Genomic DNA, 23473 nt, shown 5'->3' with positions numbered 1-23473 from the left:
GGGACAGATTAGATAAAATGTCATTGCGGGACACTCGCTTGAGCTTTAAACATTTTACTTAGAAAGGCACAAACTATGATTTCCTGGTAAATTATTCTGATGTAAGAAATAAAAATTGAAAGACATATCTTTTTTCCCCCACGTAAATGGACATCTTGGCCATAACTCAGATATAAGCGTTGTGAAGGACTCTTCCTAGATCAGTCTTTATTAAGTTGTTTTCTTAATTGTTAATTTCAAACCTAAACGTTTACCACTGTAATTATTCTCTTTTTTTTAAAAGTGCAATGATAATAAGAGAGCTTAATATCTGTTTCTCTCAATCTTCCACAGTACCTGAGGCCAGTGACTGTGCTACAAAGTCCACGTTGACAGACAAAAAGAAAGCCAGAGTGAGGAAAAATATTGAACTCCAATACACTACAACATAAAAATAAAGTTTTCAATGCAGGAATTTGACTCTGAAAACTGAGGATTCAATTACAAAAAGAGAAAACAAAAATCATAAAAGTCCTCCAAATGCTGTTTTAGAGATGAAATGCTTCCTGTGTCGTCCAGAATTAACATCAGCATTGTTCACCATTTCCTCTTTACTTTGATCCCAAAACACACACCAAAGGAAGAGAAGAAAACAAAAATTAACAATTTCCTAAGGAGCAGATTTCTTTGACTCAAACCACCTGGATGGTTCCCCCTGATCAACAGCTGACTGTGGGAACAATACACGTTCTTTATGGAATCTAGATACAACAACTGTTTCAAACAGTATCTTTTTTTCATATTCACGCCACAAGTTTTCATTGTTATAGCTTTTTTACTTTTTCTCAAGCCACCCCATTGTAATGCAGGTACGTTTAGTTTTCGTTGATAAAGGAATCAAGAGTCTGTTGTCCGCAACGTTCCTTTAACTCGCCAGCAGCCGAGGAGGACCGAGAACGAGAAAGAGAGAGCGCAGGGAGGGGGGGCAGGATGGTGATGGGGAGGTAAAGGGGTGAGGGGGTGGGGCTGGAAGGGGGAGAGGGGTGGGGGTGGGGTTTCTGTGTAGTTGCTTCCATTTAAAACTTAACAGTGACCACAATGTTTCAAGTTCGCTCTGTTTCTTCTTTCACTTGTGCCTCTGGAGAGCTTTCCTCTTTCTCCTTTTGAAGAAACAACAGCACCTGCAAAGACACAACCAGGCGCCAAATTACTGGGAATGTAAATAAAGTGAACTTTCTTCCAATTTACAGCCGACAGCTTAGCTCCAGAGGAAGTGTGACCCTGCGTGTGCTGCGTCACAGCAAGCTACAGTACGTCTTTAAAGTGTCTACTTTGCAGGTGGCAGCTGTGTGCGGATCCACACCAGCTGCTGCGGTGGGACGGATAAGCCAGAACGGGCCTGAGCTCTGTTCGTATTTGCTGAATGGACATTGTGTGTGTGGGGGAGGTCAGGAAGGTCAACTAAACCGTGTGTGTGTGTGTGTGTGTGTGTGTGTGTGTGTGTGTGGATCGCAACACTAGCTGAGCAAACAGGAAAGATTAAATTACGAAGGACAACCTTCAATTTCTGCTCCTCCTGCGCTCATAGTCAACGTCTAATTAGTGGAGGCATCTGCTACAAACAGTCTATTGTTAGTAAACCTAACCCTTGACCAGGAAGTGTGATTACAGCTTTTTATAAAAGCTGCGCCTGCTTTGCACAGGCTTATGATTTATCTGACTGAATAAATCGTAAACATACAGTGTCTGTTGGACAAAGCCAACCGGCAGCTTCCAGTCTTTATGCTGTGGCCTGTCCAATGTAATTTACTAAATGTGAGCGGGCTACACTTATTTTAAAAGTTATGTTCTCTAATCCTTTAGTCAGCAGGACTGGGTTTTACCTAAACATGCTAAAAGCCAAATCTATGACAACTGGCTAGTGCGACTACACCGGACACTAAAACCTTGACTATTAGTGAGGCAGCACCAATGTGTTCTGTGTCTGAGCTGTTTAAGGGTTATTGTCAGTGAAGGGAATCTTTTCCCAGTCTCATCTATCTGTGTATGTAGACGGTGGTTTCATACTTAGTTTCATCAGCCACTTCAACCTCGGTGGGAGCAGTGATGGGAGCGTTGGAGTGTCCAGCTGTGGGATCGTCAGTGTTCAGTTCACCGTTTGTGGAGCTCATTACCTGCATAGAGACAGAGGACATCTGGCTGCTCACATACATTCACTCTCAGCCACTGACTGCACGGTGGAGATGAACAGTCACATAAATGATGTCATTTTGATTGTTTGGAGTTATCAGAGCTGTCAAAGAAAAGAGAGGAGGCAAACATGTTCCGCCTAAAGCAACCTCACAGAACTTTAAAGGATAGGCTCACAGTTTGTCATGTGACCAAGTCATGTGCCCTTATGATCATTCAAACAGGTTTTGCTTGTTGTACTCATTCCTCCTGTTCGTACTGTCTGGACGAGAAGAGTGGCCGCAGCCTATAATCCCCGCAAAAGAACATATTAGGTTCATTGTGGATTTGGTTTCACTTTGCTCCCACTTAAAGTACATCATAACAATACTGATACTGGCTAATAAAGCTTGATGTCAATACCAAGGACAAACGTGTGAAAAATAAAATGTGAGCCTAGCCTTTAAAAGCTGCAGTTTTAATAACAAACACTAGGTGGCATATTTGCTGTGCATATATATATATATATATATATATATATATATATATATATATATATATATACACACTATAGAGCTCTGGTTCCTGCTGCTATACAAATGGTCTTCAGATATATATGAACACCTACATTATATAATGTATATAGAACAAAAAAGTTTGAATGTACAGTTTGCTTGGCCATCATTTTTAGTAGTTGAGAATAATGTGTTTTGTTGTTGTCTTGTGTCTGTGTGTTTTGGGGATATCTATTATTTTGTTTGCTTTATTGATATTATAATCCACATTTCATGGAGTTTGCATGACAATTGCTGCTGGATATCATCTCTGCATTGCCCTTCCTGTGTGCAGCCTACAGCACATGCAGCAAATGATGCAATCAGAGCAAACAGAACAAGCAGAACACTGACACAGAGAGTTGAAGCAGGCTAATGTAAACACAGAGAGACATGCACCTGACAGGTGCAGGGTGAAGTCAGTGTGAGAGAAGGGGGTCAGACATATACAAAGCAATGTGGCTTCATGCAATAGCCATCGGTGCAGCAGCAGCAACAGCAGTACCTGAACAGAGCCCCCCAGCCGCTCAGCTGTGAGGTGCGACCCCAAAGTCTCCTTATTGGTCACGGGAGTGGGCTGAAACTCACTTCCTTTGGGCTCAGGCGACTTGACGCAAAGAGCAAAAGGGTTGAGGCAGGTGGTCATGAAGTAGTGAGGAAGAGTATGGTTGAGGAAAGGAAGGTTGTGAGGTGGAGGGTGAGGCAATGTGGGGGAAGGGGAAAAGTTAGAGGTGTGGAGAAATGAGGGACAAGGAGGTGGGGAGTGAATTAAACAAAAGAAACAAAAACAAAAGAAATTATAAAAGACATCTCCCAAGCAGAAGCAGGCTTGTTAAGACAAACTATGTTAATAGAGGAGTAGAGGGAGGCAATAATTTGTGGAGCACAGTTCAACACACTAACAAAGTCATGCAGGAGTAAAAGAAAACGGCTATGATCACGTCAGCTACGGGTGAATATTCAAAACAATACAGACAACAACCTCTGTCACCCTCAGTCTGTAGCACCGGGTGTTTGCATTATTACAGCTTTAACACAGGCTTTGTGGCGATTCCTGGATGAGAGCGGTGCTTTGATAGTGCCACTGTTACGAAGCCAATCATATTAAACGCTGAGCAGTAAAAGGGGCTAGAGTCCATAGTAATAGGTCAGTCATAAAATGTAATGCACTCTCCCACTTAGATGACTCCTGTCTCATAAGAATTTCATAGTTGCATTAGTATAAGTATTGTTTTTGTGCTAAATCCAACAGCATGCCAATAAAAAAGGACAAAATTAAAAGTCTGCACTTTGTCACACACTAAGCATATGGCTTGTCATTACTCGTGTGAAGAATGCACTCTGCATTTTCAACTCATGCATGCAATGACTGGAGCTTAGAGTGGCAAGGTGTGAAGAATAAATTGAAGCCAGAAATGGTGGTATGCTTTACAGCTGGAGCAGCAGAGTCTGCCTCGTGACTGCACATGTCGGTTAATGTACTACTAAGGCCTCAGTGGCTTTTAATATTCTTACTGTCAGACAAACAGGGAAGGGTCAGAAGCTGTCAGACTGCAGACAGAACAGGAAGGAAGGAGAAGTGGAACTGAGCAGCAGCCATTTTCATCAGAAAGTTGCGTATTCTGACAGGACGGGTCGGTTGGTCAGTGGGTCGGTCGTTCTGTTGGTAGGGTAGATTGCCGGGTGGGTGTGGTGTCAAGTGATGTAATTCTGTTGAACTCACCGGGTTTTTGTTCTGCGGTTGTGCTTTGTCTTTGCTGCTGGGCTGCATCGGCGTGTCACTGGGGATAGGACCTATTGGTGTGGGCTGCAAGATACAAAAAATAACCCCGGTGTCAAAACAATGATGTGATGAAATAAAATAGAGGGAAAACCTAAGGAGCTTAATTCCCTTTATAAAGCATTTAGGATGATGTTGATGATGGTGATGATGTGTGTTCAATTTTACCAAACTGTGTTTGAAATAGAATCAGTGATCTAACAAATGATTACAGTGAGAACAATGAAGCAACAGCAATCATGAGATGTGATGGGCCAATCAAATGATTTTAGAAAAGAGGAGGAGACAGAGTGGCTTTAGTAAGAGGCACTCACAAGCGATTTGCCGACCCAGTCATACTCATAGTCAAACACATAGCCGTTCCTATCGAACAGGTCGGTGAAGAGCTTCCTCAAGTAGTCATAATCAGGCTTCTCAAAGAAGTCAAGCCTCCTCACATAGCGCAGATAAGTGGCCATCTCTTCTGTAGCAAAAAGAACATCATGTCAAATGGGAGCAAGAATGCGGATTAGTAACAAACTGTATGGGAGAAGAAGCAGAAAATGCTGGGTTACACTGACCAGGAAAGCTTTCGCAAAGCACTTCGATCGCTGTCGCTCGCTTGGTGTCACCAATTTTCTGATATCTCTCTTTTAAAGTGTCCGCCTGGATGGGAAAAATGTTACAGGAGGGAAAGATATTCTTTACTTAGGGTTGAGCAGCAGGGGGTGTAAATGAAAAGGGGTAACATTGAAATGTGTTATAAATTGGGCACTACAATCATTTTTAATTCTTTACTCATCATTACACAGACACTGTACGTCCAGTCCCGTCATTTTAATCCAGAAGGCCCTACAGCATTTTACCAGTGGCTCAAAGCTAAAATGTTCAGATCAGTCAAAGGACTGGATTCATTTGGAAATGACCAACCTCAGCACAGCCTGGTGCTAATAACTCTTAGATGACTACACTCACCTATAAAGGTTTGTCACACAGAAGTACTTCACCCAGATGTGACGGTAACTGACTGTGACTTCCAGTTCCAGGCACCGTACTTCTTCATTGTATTTTGATGCCAACTTGTTTTGGCCTGAGCCTGCCTTCATCCCCCACATTCATACATCCCTCACAATCATCCACCAGGAGCTGCCTCCCACATAACAAATGTTCAGATGAGGTGTCTTGTCTTCCAGTCTATTCTATGTGCACCTTTGATATCGCTTCAAAAAGCCCAGCAACTCTGCAGCCCAGTATAACATGTCCTGTGGTCATCTGTGTTCACGCCTGTTTCTTTGTGCGTTAAGCTCTGTTTCAGCACACTGTACAGACGTATGACATGATGTGTTTGATATAAGATCCAGGAAGAATATCCACTTAGTTACTGTCAGCATCTTTAAGTTGACCAGCAATCTCACATTAAAGAGAACAAACATGGTTCTGTTTTACACAGCCTCTGTATGTCATGTAGGTCATATAAACATCATATTGTATTATTATAACCACAGACAATATTAAGTTTGTTTAATGCACATGCAATGATTTAAGTGATCTCAGAGTACAGAATAGTTTTTGTGTGAACGCGACGCTGGGAACGATTCCTAGTGTTTCAGGTTTAACAAACACACACATAAGCACAAGGTCTGAAAATGTCATCAGTCAGAGGACGGTGTGGTGAACAGTGGCTCTCTGTCCCCGTGTCCACTTGGTAAAGAAGGAGATAGTGTACTGACAGGTGCAGGAGTACAGAAGGAAAGGTTACGGCTCTGTGCTGAGCAGTATGACGTGCCAATGTGTTGGATAATGTCAAACGTGAAATGTACCTTCAGGCCCTGCCAAGGTAGGCTGCCTCGGAGGAAGTACATGAACATGTGACCGAGCGCCTCCAAATCATCCCTTCGGGATTGCTCTGAATGAAAGGAAAAGACAAAAAAGAAGCTATGAGAAGCAGATTCATTTTATAGTCAGCTGACTCGGCAGTAGGGAATCAGTAGAAGGAAGACAACAGGTTAAAATGAACCAGATTCAGTAGGAAACACAAAGGGACTTTGGCTGGCCGGGCTGGCCAATCATTTGCCATGAACCAATGGCAACCTGCAGGTTTTCATTCCAAACACACACTTTACTCACTGATTAATAATCCTTCAAGCATAAAGAAAAAGCCTAATCAGTGAAAATAGGTCATCAAGGCTGAATACGAAAGCAAAACACCAATCTACCTATAAAGAGAAGATTTGAACCCATATACATTTATTTAACATATATTTATGTTTTCCTTTTGCCCAGTTCATTACAAACTAGGAGCTTATGAATGACGTGTTTGTTTACCTGTACGGTGTTGGTACAAAGCAGTTAGGACATTTCTATACAGATGTAATTGTGATTAGTGTTGGTCTATTCGAAGGGGGCTGAACCAATCACACTTGTGGCTGCCTTACCCTTGCCCAGGTGTGTGTTTATGCTCATGTAGCGCGCCGTCCCAGTCAGACTCTTGTGCTCCCGGTAGGGGATGTGTTTTTTGGTCTCGGGGTCTATGTACTCTTTGGCCAGACCAAAGTCAATGATGTGGATGGTGTGCTGCCTCTTGCTTCCTGGCCGTCCCACAAGGAAGTTCTCTGGTTTCACATCTCTGTATATCAGACTCTTGTTGTGGACATACTCCATCCGCGTTATCTAGATTAACAGTAAGCAAATAAAGATTATTCTAAAAATTAACTATAATCACTACAGTACTCAAAGAACAAAGAGTGCGGGCACGCGTATCAAGCTATTTTGTTTATCAGACGGACTTATTACCAGCTGTATGGCTATCATGAGGACGGTCTTGAGGGAGAAGGTGCGGTCACAGAGATCAAAGAGGTCCTCTAGACTGGGCCCGAGCAGCTCTAGCACCATGGCATTGTATTTCCCACAAGGACCAAAGTAGTACACCTGAGGGATTCCCTCTGTGGAAAAAGTCAAAATACTCAGTTCCAAATACGTGTTTTACACGCATGATACATTTGTATTTATTGCAGACTTTTAATCTCCTTGCATTTGAGGCAACATGACTTTTAACAGTTACTTCCCCTTGGGTTTGCAAATGCACAAATGCATACTAATAGTGAGAACCGACTAAACAAGATGCTGATATAAAAGCTTGGCAAATACAAGTTTCTGTCCACACATACTGTCAATATGTGGGGAATCACAATTAAGACAAAGACTAAGTGTAGACGAACTACACTTAAGATTACGTCCCTCACTGTCAGTTTCAGACATGCCTCGCGTCTTGTTCTTTAATGCAACACATGGGAAAGGTGTCAAAAATCAGCAGGACAGTGATCAGTACAAAGTCAACAACTGTACAGAGCTTCAAAACTAGAAACCACACCCAGTCCTTGATTGTGTTTGGCTTTGAAGAATGCAGATGGATCAACCTGTAGTACAGACTATCTTTATATAGCAGGGTATTGACTGATGGAAAACAGGGAGTGGAAAGAGAGGTTATCGACTCTATTTGATGGAACAACAAAAAAAATCAATGAGTAATGTTTATGAATTCTCTAAAAGACAAAAACATATTCACACACACAACATTTAAAGCGTGTTTATTTCAGCTCCACTGTAAGAAAATTGCTGAGTTACAGCTTAAGTTGCACAATGCCATGAGATTGCTGCCTTTGCTCCACTGCCTCTGACCAAACACCAGCTCACTAAAATATTAAAATATGTATCATGTGCCTTTTAGGCAGACTTCACAGGATTTTATTACATCCTGAAATTAACTAATAGCACAACAACATCCAAAATTACCACAAGTGAGGGAGCTAACCCGGGACCTTTGAACCTACTAAGCCTACTAACTGAGTTACATCTGTGTAACCACGGCAGGCCGGGTTAATGATTTAGGAGAACAACAATGTTTTTTTTGAGACACTTATACTATCATAAAACACTGGAGAAGAAAAAGCATACACTTGTACTGAAGTAAATCAAATAGAATAGACACACCTCTGTCTCTATACAGAGACAAGCACACCTGTTTACACTTTAGTCTGTAGGATTGTCTTGGTAATGATGCCATGACAGATGAGGTAGTGATGAGAGATTGCTGGGAGGCCGACTCATCAAAGTTTGTCCCAAATCTACGGGGCATTCAAAGCGCAGTCATCACAAGAGGAGCGCTCGGCGGCATTATAATCGTCTGCTGGTGGATGTGAGCAAAGATTACTGCGGCTATAAGCGCCAATCTGAAAATTGATGGGGAAAAGCCCAGAACACGTTTTAGGGGTGATTTGAGTCTAGAGTTCAATACGTTCTGTGACATAACCTGCCAACAATAGCTGTGCAAAACAAGATTTGGGAGCTTTTATAAAAACAACGGTCAAATTACTCTCCAAGGCAGCACATTTCTCTCCAACAGAAAATTGCACGCACTTCAAACAAGTGAAGGATGATGTGTGACTGCCGGACACCATATTGATCAAGAACAATTTCTTTCTTTTCAGAGGTTAAAGGTCAGACACACAATTTCCAGAGTCTTGGTTCTATCAGTAAAACACAACAAGAACTAAGTCACCTCTGCTAGAAAGAAAATGACTCTAATACATAAAAAAATACATCTTAGCAATGTGTGTAATGCTTTGGCTTTGACTGCAAGCCATCACAAGCTGTGCTCTGACCCCTGCTGTCTTGACAGTTTGAGACAATCCACCCTATTGTATCTGTAGGCAGGGCTTCTAAGGCAACACAATAAGAGGGTAGGGTGCATCATGGCAGCGGAAGACAATGTTGCCCTGCAATGAAATGTCAGAGTTAAGGCCCGGAGAAGAGATGACTGGAGTACAGAAGATGGTGGAATGTGCAATAAAGATATGGACTATAAAGTGGAGTGCACCGAGAGAAAGCGAAGGGGGAGAAGAAGTGACTTCCATTAGGCCCGGTGCTCCTGAGATGTTCTCACAAGGTTGAAATGTGATCAGGGCTCAGGCTCATAACAATACTACAAATGTAAAAAAAATGTTCGTAAGCCTGACAACCTTACAGGACAACACAAAGCTGAATGCAGTCAGGAGATAAATATACAAACATTTAACAAAACTTGAAAACAGTATACTGGCTTAATATACTGGCCACTGGTTTTATTGTGTAGCTACTATCTTACAGTGTAAAGGCTAAGAACAATCAACAGTACCACTCTGGACCTCAGTCAATAAGAATCAAGATTAAAGTAGAGGTATTAGTGGAAGAGGAAATGGTCAAGATATGTTTATAACACACTAGAGTCAAAGCCTAGACTGGCCGACTCCTCTGCTAGAATCAGGGGAAAGAGGAGATGATCACAATACAGAATTATATACATATGGGCCTTCATGACAATGCAGTAGCTCACAGTACATAATAAAAGATTAAGACAAAAATCTCTATATAGAAATAAGGGCCACACCCTGTACCTGTAAGCAATGCATACTGGGGTGTTGGAGCCACTACACTCTGCAGGCAGCTCGCAGTCAATCAGGGAGACAGAGGATACTGTGGGTAGGGAAGTGATCCAAGTAGACGCGCCATAATGGTCTGACTGCTTGTGGAAGGCCATCTATAAATAGTCAAGGACTGCCCTAATGCCCCACCCCCTTATCAACAGGAGGGCTTTGCTCTGGCACAAGGAGCTAGACGCTAGCACGTGTCACCCAGTTAGACCACAACATGTACACTTGTCAGTTTAAACTTACTGCAGCGGCGAATCACTGCAATAAAAAGCAACAAACAATGTACAGAAAATATCAAAGCTGGGAAGCAACATGAGTATGTCAACAGTAGTTAAAAGAAAACTTCACCGATTGTCAATGGGGGTTGACCAAAATGATCTCAGGTAGTATTTAAGAATGAAGGGACACTCAGATTCCTCCATATTATTTATGCAGACAAATTATCATTTATTCCTCTCCATCTATTTTTAAAATGACTAAACAAAGTTGTCTATAGTAGGAGGATGAAAAACAGATGGCGCATATTAACATATAAACATCATCCACTGCTCAACTAGAATGGAGACAACGTCAGGATTTGGGGATGCTTTGCCTTTGGGCCTGGGCAGCTTGCCATCATGGAGGGGAAAATTTAAGTTTATCGGGGGTCTTGGAGGATAATAGCTGGGTGGGCTGCCCGCCAACAGAAGCTCATTAGAAGTTGAGGGATGTGCAGGACAATGACCCTAAACACAGAATTGTAGAATGGCTTAAAAATCAACTTTTTGAAGTACCGGTAGCTCCCCCAAACATCTGACTCCGCTCAACTCACTCTATAACTAGTTGACCAGATCAGAGAGCTGTATGCCGGAGCCACAGCTCTGCCTCACAGTATATTAACATGCTTAGGTCTGTGCTGTGAGAAAGGAGAGGCTGTGGATACAGAGGGATTACAAAAGAGCAAACAGGACTTCACAGCATCCACTGAAAAGATGAACACACAGAGAAACTTCTCAAGTACAAGCACTCACACTTGTTTTCAAGTTCTGTTCCCCTGGTGTTACATGCATATCATTTGTCTGTATCAAACTATAATTTCTGAGAATTCCCTTTGCACTTGGTCCCATCTTGAGTAAAAGACCTCATCCTTATGCTGATGTTAGTTCAAACAATAGTTGACCGCTAATGTGTTTCTTACCTGAATTTCCCAACTGTTTGTAAAATCTATACTCCAAATGGAGCTGTGGCGCCCTGGACTTTATAGGTTCCTAAAAATGAAAGGAAGGAGACTGTTAACATTACATAGCTGTTAATGCAGAATATCAACAGAGACATGTAATTTTTTAAAAACACTGAAAGACGATTGTGTAGGAAGAAGTTGATTATGCATAAATTAACTGAAGCTTTTTGCATCTCGAGCCATTTTAAAGATCTTGACATTTCTGTAAAGCATTTGATCCAAAGCATGCTGGATGTGTGGTTCAATTAACCCTGCTAGGAAACTATTTGTTAAAAAAGGCACTAAATAAATAAGAATAGTGTTTTACTTTCACAAAGCAAAAACTGCTGACCTAATATGATGCCACAGAAGCACAAATTACGCTTCTTAGATCTTAGAGAGAAAAAGTGGTTCGAGTGGTAACCTTACACAAATTGCCATGATTCTGCCTGTAATTAACTTAAATATCCACAGCACATTTTCCTTATTTAGAGGCCTAATAGAACTTTAATTAAGCCTCAGGTCGGACTAGTGGGATGTGAGAGGATAAAGAGTAGTTCCAGCTGGTCAACAGCAGGCTTTTGTGATGACATGTCTGATAATCAACCCACTAGGACATGTTGTTCATTATATCGCCAGCACTAGGTTCACAACCTAAATTGTAATCTGATTAACCCCACAATCGTGATGACAAGGGCATTAGACAAACACAAAGAGGAACAAACACACAGCAAACTTAATTCCTCCCCATAATCTTCAATAGCTGTGCCCCAGCCTTTACCAAAGCCCCATCCGTCATTACCATACAGTCCCTTTTTCACACAGTGCCTGAAAGACTTTACAGGAGACCAAAAACATTCACTATTCTGTTCACATACGACTTACATCTACAGTATATCAGCAAGATATAAATGTTGCCACTAGTGGTGAAGCTAATTATCTGCTCAAGACCTGAGAGACACAAGTATAAAGTTTGCTAATCTTCATGTAACAACATGAACATGCCTAAACCTTAAGAGCTGGATGAAGTGAAATTTAATATATAAATTCACCCCCCCAATGTGCATCCTATTTTGAAGTACTTCTGTTTCAAATTATATAAACGGAGAGCTGAAAGGCTGTTAAGCTCCCACATCACTCCATTAGGCCTTTATCAAATCACAAGCAGTTTTTCATCTGGTGCCCCTGCTCGTCCTTGGAGTGCACACACAAGGTAGGAGTATAACCAAACGAGGGACTTTCCAGCATTTTATAAAGACTCTTCCAAGTCCAATAAAATAAAATATAGTTTCGGTTCAAGGTTCAATCATTAGGTGGTTTAGCAGGGGTGGTATAAAAAGAACAGACTGGTCTGCATGCCAGAAGGTTCCACACAGATTTAATTAATGGACCTAACCATGGAAAAAATTAAAATGGTTCTTGAGATAATCCTCTATTTTCTCTCTACCAGCAACACTATAATGACTGTGTCATTAAAAGTATTGGATTAAAAAATGTTTGAAGAGTGGGCAGAAAGAGTGAGAGAAAAACAGAAAGAGACAGATAAAGACAGAGCAAGACAGTCAGTGATGTTGTCATCTCTGCTACTGCTTTACTGAAAGGAAGCCACTTTTCTAAAAATAAGTCTGGTAAATGGATCAAACTGTGTATTTAAACATTTAAAGCTGCATAATAACATGAACCTCTATCAACAACAAGGACAAAATTACAACAAACAGCAGTATATGGCTTTTCACGGTAATCTATAAAAAGAGTTAAGATGCTAATTACTAGTACTCAAATTATGCCAATATGAAGACACAACGTAAATTCAAAATATTGCTACAAAAAATACACAATTTATGGAAATGATTCCAACATTGTGCTCCTGTATGAGCCCAACATGTGAAGAGAGCCGACAGTAGTACAGTTAGAAAACACAGTTCATATGAGGAGGCAGAAACTGAGAGTGTAAGAGGCAGAAAAGAGGTGTGGAGGACTGTGGGAAGATGACACGTGACTGGTCTGGGAGGTGGAGCAGAGAGAGGCTGCATCCACATCTAGCTCCCACATGAACATGGAGAATGAGCGTGCCTCGCACGAGTCAGGTCATGCCAGAAAGAAGAGGGTAAGAAAATCTAAAATATATAAATAATGAGTCAAAGCAGATGGTACCAAACCACAGGACCTTTTAAAACAGCTTACAATAGGAAACAGAGGCTTATGGCAGCTTTATGGGATTAGGAGTCATCTCCACTCTCAGCAGATGGGCGACGCTGTGGTCATGTACATGAGCAGGGCCAAGCTGCAAATGTCTGGTGTAACATATTTGCATTTTAAACTGATTTTCTCAACTTTAGCACGTGTCACGTTTTTTTTTTTTTAATGTGCAGCCTGGTCTGCTCAGTGAAACCATGACGTAGTGGGACTCCCATGCATAAACTTAGATTATCTTAGAAAGTGTCTAGAAGCAAATCAAATCAAACCAAAACTAACAAAAATATTAAATCAAATCTAACGTTCAATAATGTTCTTTAAAATGTAAAAACAACTTTTGTTATTTAATAATAGCTTTACATTAGACCTCTGAGTACTATGCAATGTATTCTGACGTGTGTGTGCGAGACAAAATTATACAGACCATTTCATGTGTCCATCTTAGAGTCAGACACTTGAAGCACAGGCAAATATGCGCTTATGTCAGCACAGATTAGACCGTGGCAATGCTTTAACCTGCAGTAGCCTCTGTAGACTTGTGTCTGGACGGAGCAAGCATCAACATCACTTTCACTCTTCCCGGGATTAATCAACACTGCGTATGATGTCACGTAAGCTAAATCTGATCTCTGCTCCAACGGAGTTGACTCTACTGAGTAGATGGAGCAATGGCCACAGAGTGAATGGATCAGGAAGAAAAGTATACTCAGAAATTTCACATGTTTTCACATTCACGAACAAATAATAACATAAAAGGTGAGAAATATGAGACATGGGGCAAAAGCAAAGCCTTGAAAATAATGACTGGTTTACTTCTGGGTTCTAAACTGCAAGTTTTTCTGTAAGATAACCCAAACAAAGACATACATTAGTTCCTGCTAGTTTTAACTAAAATAAATTTGATCTTTCTCACTATAGTCTGGTTTGTATAGCTCGGCCTGCTAGGGATTATTGGGGAGCACAATTTGGGAGTGTCTCAGAATTCAGACACTGAGGGCGGCAAAGTTGTTAGTGTAGGACAGTAACTGTATTACAAAGTTTCTTTAGGCCTAGGTTAAAAAGGCTCTGATGATTTCACTGGTTGAAACCAAAAGCCATTAACATCTATTTTTTTATGGTGTCTATGAAATCCTTATTACTATTACAACAACTACTACTACTACTACTACTACTCATCAAAACATCATCTATTTGTAAAAGACACTATTGAGACTGTAATTAAATGTATTGATCAAAAAGGCTGTTTGATACCATCAGTTATTATAACCTGTGGTAACTATTTGTCTGATGATAACTATTGATGGATCTATTCCACAGTGAGGTTGTGATTATAGCTTGATAACAAAACATTTGCATACATTTTTTTATTTAGACCTTTAGAGTGTGCATATAGATGTCTGCGCATATGTGTGCCATGTCAGAGGAAACAGGCCAAGCATTATGCATAAGAACCAAAATAGATCCTAACCTTTGCCTGACACCCAGGAAACTATTTTGAAATTTGCAACTGGCAGTGTGACTCATCCTAGACAGAGCAACTCAAATGTCAAAGTGCATGTCTACACTGCGACTTTTATAGAGGCATAAATGATGCTAACTGTAGTGCTAGAACAAATCGAGCTGATTACAGAGTGTGGTTCTCTCTTCAAGCAGGCTTTATGATCAGAGGTGTCTATGGCTAGGAGCTGGTGTTAAGCACTGAGCAGTGTCAGAGAGCAACAGCTGGCCGGTGTCCAGTTCTTCTCCTGTTTCAGCTCAGATTTAATGCACCCAGATGGAGCCACCAGCTGCCTCCCAAAAACCAGAGTCAGTTACTGCTTGAAATTAGTCAGAATCAGACATCAATAGTATTCTTTGGTATATGCTTTCAGAAGGGCAACTGTGGTCTGTGACCCACTTCATATGTCGTGGACAAATTACTGTGACGACATTATTAATTCTGTGGCTGTGTGAAACCTGTTATACCTGTTAAACTAAATAAAGATATAACATCAGTACAATTAGTGGTGTCACGTTATCTTGACAACAGACAAAGTGACATCATTATCAGAAAGTGGAGTGACACACACGTGTCTCCAAATTACTATGAATAACAACAGCTGTTTTGATTTTTTTAAGGTTGAATGAAGTTTAACTTGACTCAGGGAAATATCAGTTTTCAGCACCCCACCCCCAAAGTGCTGCAGTCAGAAGAGGCCAAACAGCACACAATGTTGCCAGTGAGCCATGCAGTCATAGGAAGTTCCTCTCACATGAACCCAAGAGGCAAATCTCCTTTGTCATTTAATAGAGGAGCGAGGCGTGGCATACGCACAATGAATTGTATTGTTCACTCCCAGATTTGTTTGATTTATAACTCTGAGCCTCTACCCAATATAAATAATTTTCAGGAGGAGACATAATGAGCACAAACAAAGTTGTAGTTAAACCTACTGAATACAAGGAAAACGAGTTATTTACATCATCCTGATACAATACACAATAACCCAATATACATACTGTAAAACAGTAAGGTCAAAGCCCTCGTTACTATTACTATTAATTCCACACATTCCACACGTTATATAAACTGGCCCACTGCTTATTATTTGATTTATTGTAGAATCTCTGCAGCCACTATATGAGAACTGGTTAAATATGGCTACAGTCTTGCATATAATTTTAGATATATAGGGGAAGAACAAGTCAGTTAGCGTGGTAAACATGGAAAATGTGATTGGGCTTTGCTATGAACCAGGATCTTCTATAGAAGGTACAATTACAGAGCACTTATTCCTCTACAACTCTACACCACATCAGAACCTGTATTTTGTACAGTTACAGTTCACAATTATGGATTCCTATAAAAGGTCCCAGATATGTTTTTATTGCTCCTCCGATGTCACCAACCTGTGGAGATTTTTTTTTTTATGGAATTATCCCCAAAGCAACAATGTGAACGTACTGTGCTGCTGTCGGCTACAGATTCATTAGAGGATTAGCTAGCTGAAGGTAGGCCTCTACGTGCTGTTGATATCCAAGGATTTATTCATTCAGCCAGCCCAGCATGCTCTCCAGAGAACCCAAACAGGGTAGGGAAGAACTTAAATCGTCAGAATGTCACTTAAATTCCAGCCAAACATGCTGATAGGGCCTTTGTGCCGTCACAGCTCTTCGACAACTGCCTAATGGCGAGCTGGTGTAAGCAGCTGAGCTAGACTGCAACAAGAGCTGCTTATCATGCTTCAGTGGGAGGCACACTAGTGTATCACGACTGAGCACCGCGAGGGGCTTCACTTATATGAACTACTTTACTTATGCCTCGGCATCAGTGACTCAAACATAGAAAGCAAAAAGACTTTCAAACCACATTTCACTACACACTCAATACACTTGCATGACCCAGTAAATTCTACGATTGCTCTCTAAAACCAATACACAATTTTGAGGTTTTCGTCGAGACCAACATTAACATGGAGACATATTAATATACTCCAAGTAAACATTTGCTTCCTTAAAACTGAAATGAATCTTTCCCAACACCTGAATAATCTCCGATCTACTGTGCCTACTTGCCAGTGGCTAACTTAGGCTGTTGTTTAATGCTAGGGGGACAGCAAATGTGAGATTTGCTTGGTGCAGCTAGAAATGATGCTGATGCCAGGAGTGAAAATGAACGAACTAAAAGCTGGAAGTTGCTGAAACTCCACTCAGAACTGAGGGGAACTGCAGACTCAGGTAATCCTCGGTGGGTCTGTCTGTGAGTGATTGGTCTCGCATTTCACACGGTCATTTGACCTGATGTTAGGATAAAAATGTTAATTTCTAATTTATGTCTTTACTGAGACTTGTTGTTCATCTCTGCTTTTCAGAGAAGCAGAAAAGGGTTTGGTTCATTCAGACATCAATCAACACTCAAGAATTAAATTTTGTAGTTTGTCCAACTCATGGAATTAACCTTATTTAACACCAGCTGATAAAGACTGCAGGCGTCACTCGCCATTTCCGCCAGTGCAAGCAAGGTCGCAAGCCAAAAAATAAAAAGCCTGACCAGCCATTGTGTTTTTGTTTATTTTCATTTCATAGTCTGAAATACTTCCTTACTTTAAGCAAGCACTGTCAAATTACATATGGTAAAACACTACTCTGAATGTGCATCCTAGCACACAATGCACACAGGGATCTGTGTACACAGGCATTATCTCCGTAGATGGCTGCTCCTCCTTGAGCTGGTGAGATACAACGTGCTGTACAAAAAGTAAAAAACACTACAAGATTTTGTTGATTTGTCCATCAGCATCTCTCGTATCGTGCAGTCTCTAAGGTCACAGAACAGTAGATGGAAAATGTGAGATGAGAGAGAACCTAACTATAATAACTACAGATGTGTTAAATTAAAAATAGGATTCTGTGGTCGACTTCTCATGGACAGTTTTGCCATAGTATCAGATAGAAGTGGTGGCATCTCTTTACGTTTAAATAGTCTGACTGATGCTAGTTTCTAGAGTTAGCTTTAAAAAGAGGCGGCTGTTTCTTTAAGACACTGGGATCCCCCCTTGGGATTAAGGCCTGCAGTGTACATATAGCAGTGGCTATATGGCCCTGCCTCCATCACACAAGCATTTGTCAGAGTAAGAAAGCACCCAGCTGAACCAAAGACTGAACTACTGTGTGTCGACATGGACTATAACAAAGACAACCTTTCAGCGCTCAGCAGTTTCCCCCTACTCTCTTGCTTTTTGCCGTAACATTCACAACTGTTCCAGATCCACTTACACGACTCCAGTGCGCTGGCCTGCCATACGTCTCTCTATACTATCACGTGCTGGAGCAGGGTGACACGGGCATTCACCTTTGTCCCAGGTGCACACAGGCACCACCCAAATACCCAGCTCGCCTAGTCAGTTCACAAAATACTCAGGACATTACACAAGATCAACCCTGTGTAATCACCCTGCACCGTCTCTAAGAGCCGGGAAACTAGAGCTGATGCCAACAATGGAAAGAAATTAAAGCAGTTTTAACCAGTCAGAAAACAATTAGTTTCATTTTAATAATTTACATGCCATGAAAACAGTTTGACTGAGACCTATTATTCTAGACAGTTATTTCAAAAGGATGTAGAAAATGAACATTAGCTTTTTTTGGCACACCATAACGATATTAAGTTTTAAATAACTGCAACTGAATACCCTCAACTGAAGCAACTGAGAGCTATTAAAGGAGGCACTACTCATATCAGCCTTGTATTAGCAGTTGGTTGAAGATAACTGGGCTGGCCCATTAATAAGAAGCAATTGGAAACATCTCCTGGACAGACAGCAGCACTTACTGGTTTACCTTAAGGCCAAGCCGTTACGTAACTTTGCTAAAGTCTGGTTAGCCTCACCTTGGTTGGCCTAGCAACCACCAACGTCCAGGCCAGTGGAAAAAGTCAACTTTGTCTGGGTCATATGATCACATAGAAAGGAATAATTTCCCTTTTTTTATTTCAAAATGAAATTATAATAAGCCTAATTCCTCACAGTCAATGCTAAGCTTGTAGATCCCATTACCACACTTCCATCTCTCACTATTGTACACTGGGAAGTCCTATATGTACTGGGCCACAAGATCCATGGAGCAGTGTTATGGCCCTAATGCCAGATCCAGATATAGCTGGACACCATGGGGATAAAAATACCCAAACAGATGGGAGGGTTCACAGGCAAGGGGGGGGGGATAGGCTGCAAGCACAACTGAAGATTTCAGTGGCGAGGAGAACTGCAATTACAGCTGTTTGCTAACCTCTGCCTTCTATGTGGTTAGCAAAGCCTTCAGTGGATGCCCGTTCAGAGATAATGACCTCCCTGGGAGATACAAATGTAAGGATAATCATACACAGACCAGTGTAGCCGTGGTGGAGATTACGCCTATCTCACATAGGTCTTAGTGCAACTACTGAACCTGAATCACAGTTACATTAAGAAACTGTCAGAAGAAAAAGCATTTACCAGTGATCAAAGCAATACAAGTGGTAACACATTTAAGCAGACAAGACAAGTGTGAAGTGAAAGGTTAATGTGAGGAGGAAATGGTTGAGCACTCACTGGCTGCCCCAGAAACTAACAATCAGTAAACAAACAGGCCTTGACATTTTTGTGGTTTATTCACAGCCTGTCCAAGCGCTACTAAACCTGTGACATATATGCATTTTGACAATCCAGGTTTACAAACAATGCTCTTTTGAAAAAGACATTTGAGGTATTCGTTTCCACAGCAACCAGGGATTTCCACATTTGCTTAGGCCAAATCAACTAAAAATGTTATTTTTTAAAGTGAAGTATACCAACACTTTAGAGTTATTTTGAAATAGTGTATTGATAAAAGTGATATAAATAAAAAGACACATTTATGAAACTATGTGATCTAAGTCTTGGCTTAGTCTTTATCTTTGACAAACACAAGCAGAGCATGGTTGAGTCATTAACAGTACGTGAGACCGAGCTGTGGGAGAAGGAGTGGGTGGAGAACAGTTCCTATTTACTTCCTGTGTCTGTCACTCTTAGATCAAACAATCTTCATAGAGTCTGCTGGACTTTCAAATTAACTTTAAAATATAATTTAAACTGCCAAAGTTTGGTTCCAAATTATAGTGTCTAGATTCATATTGAAGACGTACCACAGGAGAGGTGTAGTGCATGTGTGAAATTGTGAGTTTCTAAACCTAAGGGAATACTTACCAATTTGATGGCCACATATTCATTAGTATAGAGATTTTTTCCCAGCCGCAGCTCTCCAAAGTTCCCACAGCCGATTTTTTTACCCACACGGAAGTTTGGGCCAACCATAAGAACTCCAGAATTGGTCCCTGAACTCCGGCCCCCATGTCCAGTTCTGCTGCCTGCTGTCTTAGACATCTTTTTCCCTTCCTCTGTCTCTCCCTTTCCCCCTCTCTTGTCAAAATCCATAAGCTTGTGATACCCTGGCCTCTCCACGGTTATTCTCCAGCCATGCAAACCATAGAAACTCCAACAACGACAAGAAGAGGATGCTTTAGGGAGGGGGAGGGAAGCAAATCTCACAGGACAGAGGAAAGGTGTTGCTGTTAAATTGTGCAATGGATCAGAAGACACTAAATGTGCTGAAACTACAGCTGAAGCGACCTGTGTTTGAATTTGACAGCTCTTAAGCAGAGTGCTTCCCTTTTCTCTTCGTGTTTCTTGTTACCAGAGGGGTTCCTTTCTTGTGTGTGTTCTCCAAGCAGGTTGTGCTAGCATGTGCCCACAGACACACATACAATACTAGTCATTAAAAAAAAGCACTCCAAAAACCAGCTACTGCATCCACGAGGCCACTTGGGAACATCTCCTGGAGTGCCTCATTCTTTCTGGTCAGCCTTTAGTGACACAGTGGACATTCTCCATGTTGCAGGGCCACAGCAGACAAGGCAACGCTGAGCGGAACAAAACATCAATGGGTGAAACAGTTCATGGATGGTAGGATGTACCGGATATCTGAAAGAGATAAACAGATAAATCAGCCCACAGTTTCATGTAGAACACACATTAAGCTTTAACATAGGTATTACCTCTTCAATACAGTCATACATATGCACACACACACGCACACGCATGCACACGCACACACGCACAGATCAGATAATGTCTACCGTGGCTGTTCCTTACTACAAATGAAACGAGATCTTGCTACTAACTGACGCAGGGCAAATTCAATAAAGCAGTCAATAGATAAGTGGAAATATTCCATAACGTAACTCGGACAGAAAAACATTCTCCTTTAGAACTAAACTGATTTTTTTCATACCACAAACATGTGTTTTTAAATTAGAATTTGTCTAATGTTTTCAGAGAATGTTAAGTTAAGTCAAAAGGCAAAGATTTAAAAACATCACGTCAATGTCAGGCTAGAGCAGGTCTTATAACTCCCTCATGTCCATGATCCAAGATGTTAGCAGTGCTGAGTAGAGCAGGTAATGCAGGCAACAGCAATGAGCAGCTACTCTTTCATGAAAGGGCACTTACATGGATCAATGACCACTGTAATGCCTCATCTCATAACATTTGCATTATTGGGAAGCATATTAGCGAAGATTTGGACACAGTCTAGTTTCCAGTCGGCTCCACTGAGCGACAACTACTTCATGTAAAAGACCTAATAAAATCATTTACATGTATAATAAATGTGTGACTATATTCTTTAATGTCAACACACGTTCAATCCAGATGCATATCTTACTCAGTGATGCACTAGCTAGTCAAGCTTGACACATTTTAAAGATGAATTTGAGAGTGAAACAATAACAGTGCACAACGCCTCAACCAGAACCGTGTGTTTGTATGTATTTCGCATCTTCCTCATACCATGAGTCACAACAGTTTCTGCAGGAAATGAGTAGATACGAGCCTACCTGGCCACAAGCTTAGACACACAAACAATGTGCCTTATTGGAATCGGCATGTCAAATGATAACAACGGCTACTGAAATGACCAAACACACGATGACGAGCACAAAAACAAAGCGGGTGCACGCGTTATACAAAACATCGAGATTTCCGCAAAGACCTGGCTTAGCGTTAAGCAACTTACAGTCTCGGAAGCGTTTCGGAAATCTTGGCCCAGTTTCATTTCAGACAGTTGTGTTTGTGTTTCACGTCAGGCGATTGTCATAACTAAGTAGTTCATCTACGTATTGAAGCACCACTTTTACACAAATAGACAGAAAAATCTTTAAATGATATCTCGCAGCAACTAAACGTTGAGGCAGACAGCGGCGCTGACGCCAGCTCACCACAATTCCAGTCTATAGGTAGCAATAACAAGGCAGGAGCATTCCCATCGTTACACATACGAGTAGAGCTGCCAGAGGACGGCGTACAAGTGACATTGAAAAATTTATCCACAAACCACGATGGCACAGAACACATTTATTTCAGCTTACGTTAATAAAGGCTAGCACGGCTAACTGGCTACAGAGTGGTGCCTAGCAGCTGTCATTGATTTAACGTTAGTTTCGGGTGAAGTACCCGTTAGCTTTCTTTGTTAGCCCCGGGTTTTGTGACAAGTATTTGATGACGACTAGTACACAGAATGCTACAAGAAAATGTTGCTGACAAGTGTCTGCAACAGACCTTTCGGTAACAGAAGCTGGTTCGGCGCACAGGGCCAAATACTCCCGGGCTATGCTCGCGTTTGTTAGCAACCTCACATTAGCTTATCTGCTGTTCAATCGCAGCCAATTGCTTTTTGTTAAACTGTTTTGGCCCGTTGCGAACACGTATACATACACGCACAACGTGGGTGAGGAACAAATTAAAAGGCAGGTGTTGATTTTCAGACAGCAACAACAGCCGAATTGCCAGGGATGCGTTGAGCTAACCTAGCTAGCACCTTCCAAAAACACCGTTCCTTTGGCCCAACGTCCGAAAAAACAGCTAACGACGAACCGTTAAGGTGTCAACAACGCTGTAACCACAGGCTAGTTAGTCGTAATGCAGATTGATCAAGTCGAAGCAGGGCACAGCATAAAATATTCATTGATCCACAATCCCTATGCTACAATAACCTGGCATTTTAGTAAACGCTTAATAACTGAGATAGTCCCCAGCGACGTCGTTACTAACTAGCTACTAGAATCAACTGCAGTCACGTTATGATAACACCATTACTGTTTTGCTCTGGAAGTGTCGTTTATGAGCTCAGATTCCTGCCACAGCCGTAACCCACAGCAATGCCGGGCAACTCCTTAATCCTAAACAAGCGACTGCTCACCAACAAGGCAGGCTGGATCTCCTACCGCTTAGCTCCAAGCTAGCCGTCTAGCAAGCTAGCACGCGAAGCCCTGGCATAAAACGTTAATGTGCGGACTTCCTAGCGCCACAGACGAGCGCGTTACCTTCAGGCGTTCGCTACCGGCACGCCGTCGAAGACATGGCTCCCCGTCCGTTGGTGTCTTTCTCTGGTGCCCAACTATGACTTCGCCGTGGTCTCTTTAAGCGTCCCTCGGCTGCCGACGGCCAGGCTCAGCGTCACGGCGGCTCGCGGCACAGCTCCACGGCCGAAAACTGGCGCGGCCGGTTTCGTGAATATCGCGGAACACCAGGCGTGCGCAATCTGCTGAGTAGCTGCCCCAAACCGGTTGATTGGCTCCCAGTGCAGTTTTCATACAGCT

At 41.7% G+C, this 23473-nt stretch overlaps 1 protein-coding gene across 6 annotated transcripts; it reads right to left on the bottom strand.

Annotated features, from left to right (window-relative positions):
* Nucleotides 1–38: 38 nt before the first annotated feature.
* Nucleotides 39–23473, bottom strand: csnk1g2b (casein kinase 1, gamma 2b). Of its 6 annotated transcripts, none has more exons than XM_029147215.3 (12): nucleotides 23198–23473; nucleotides 20025–20798; nucleotides 11107–11176; nucleotides 7255–7403; nucleotides 6897–7131; nucleotides 6282–6367; nucleotides 5043–5127; nucleotides 4797–4942; nucleotides 4426–4509; nucleotides 3208–3309; nucleotides 2047–2153; nucleotides 39–1160 (listed from the first exon to the last, which is right to left on the bottom strand). In XM_029147215.3, the coding sequence occupies exons 2-12, from the start codon at nucleotides 20250–20252 to the stop codon at nucleotides 1106–1108; spliced, it is 1347 nt and encodes a 448-aa protein (XP_029003048.1). In that variant the 5' UTR covers nucleotides 20253–20798; nucleotides 23198–23473; the 3' UTR covers nucleotides 39–1105. The 6 variants fall into 6 exon arrangements, with proteins under 6 accessions (XP_029003048.1, XP_029003046.1, XP_029003045.1 ...); XM_029147213.2 differs by having other exon boundaries at nucleotides 4797–4945; nucleotides 23074–23472; XM_029147212.3 differs by having other exon boundaries at nucleotides 4797–4945; nucleotides 23198–23472.

This window comes from Betta splendens, chromosome 4, assembly GCF_900634795.4.
Source record: "Betta splendens chromosome 4, fBetSpl5.4, whole genome shotgun sequence".
Lineage (NCBI taxonomy): Eukaryota > Metazoa > Chordata > Actinopteri > Anabantiformes > Osphronemidae > Betta > Betta splendens.
Note: the sequence above shows the minus strand (reverse complement) of the source record. Positions and strands in the feature narration are given on the sequence as shown.

Excerpts from the sequence above, each read along its gene's own strand:
- csnk1g2b (XM_029147213.2), bottom strand. The coding sequence starts at position 20,252 with ATGGATTTTGACAAGAGAGGGGGAAAGGGAGAGACAGAGGAAGGGAAA. Across the intron at positions 7,132-7,254 it reads TCATGATAGCCATACAGCTG|ATAACGCGGATGGAGTATGT; the intron begins GTAATAAGTCCG and ends CTGTTAATCTAG. Across the intron at positions 4,946-5,042 it reads GCTTTGCGAAAGCTTTCCTG|AAGAGATGGCCACTTATCTG; the intron begins GTCAGTGTAACC and ends TTTTTGCTACAG.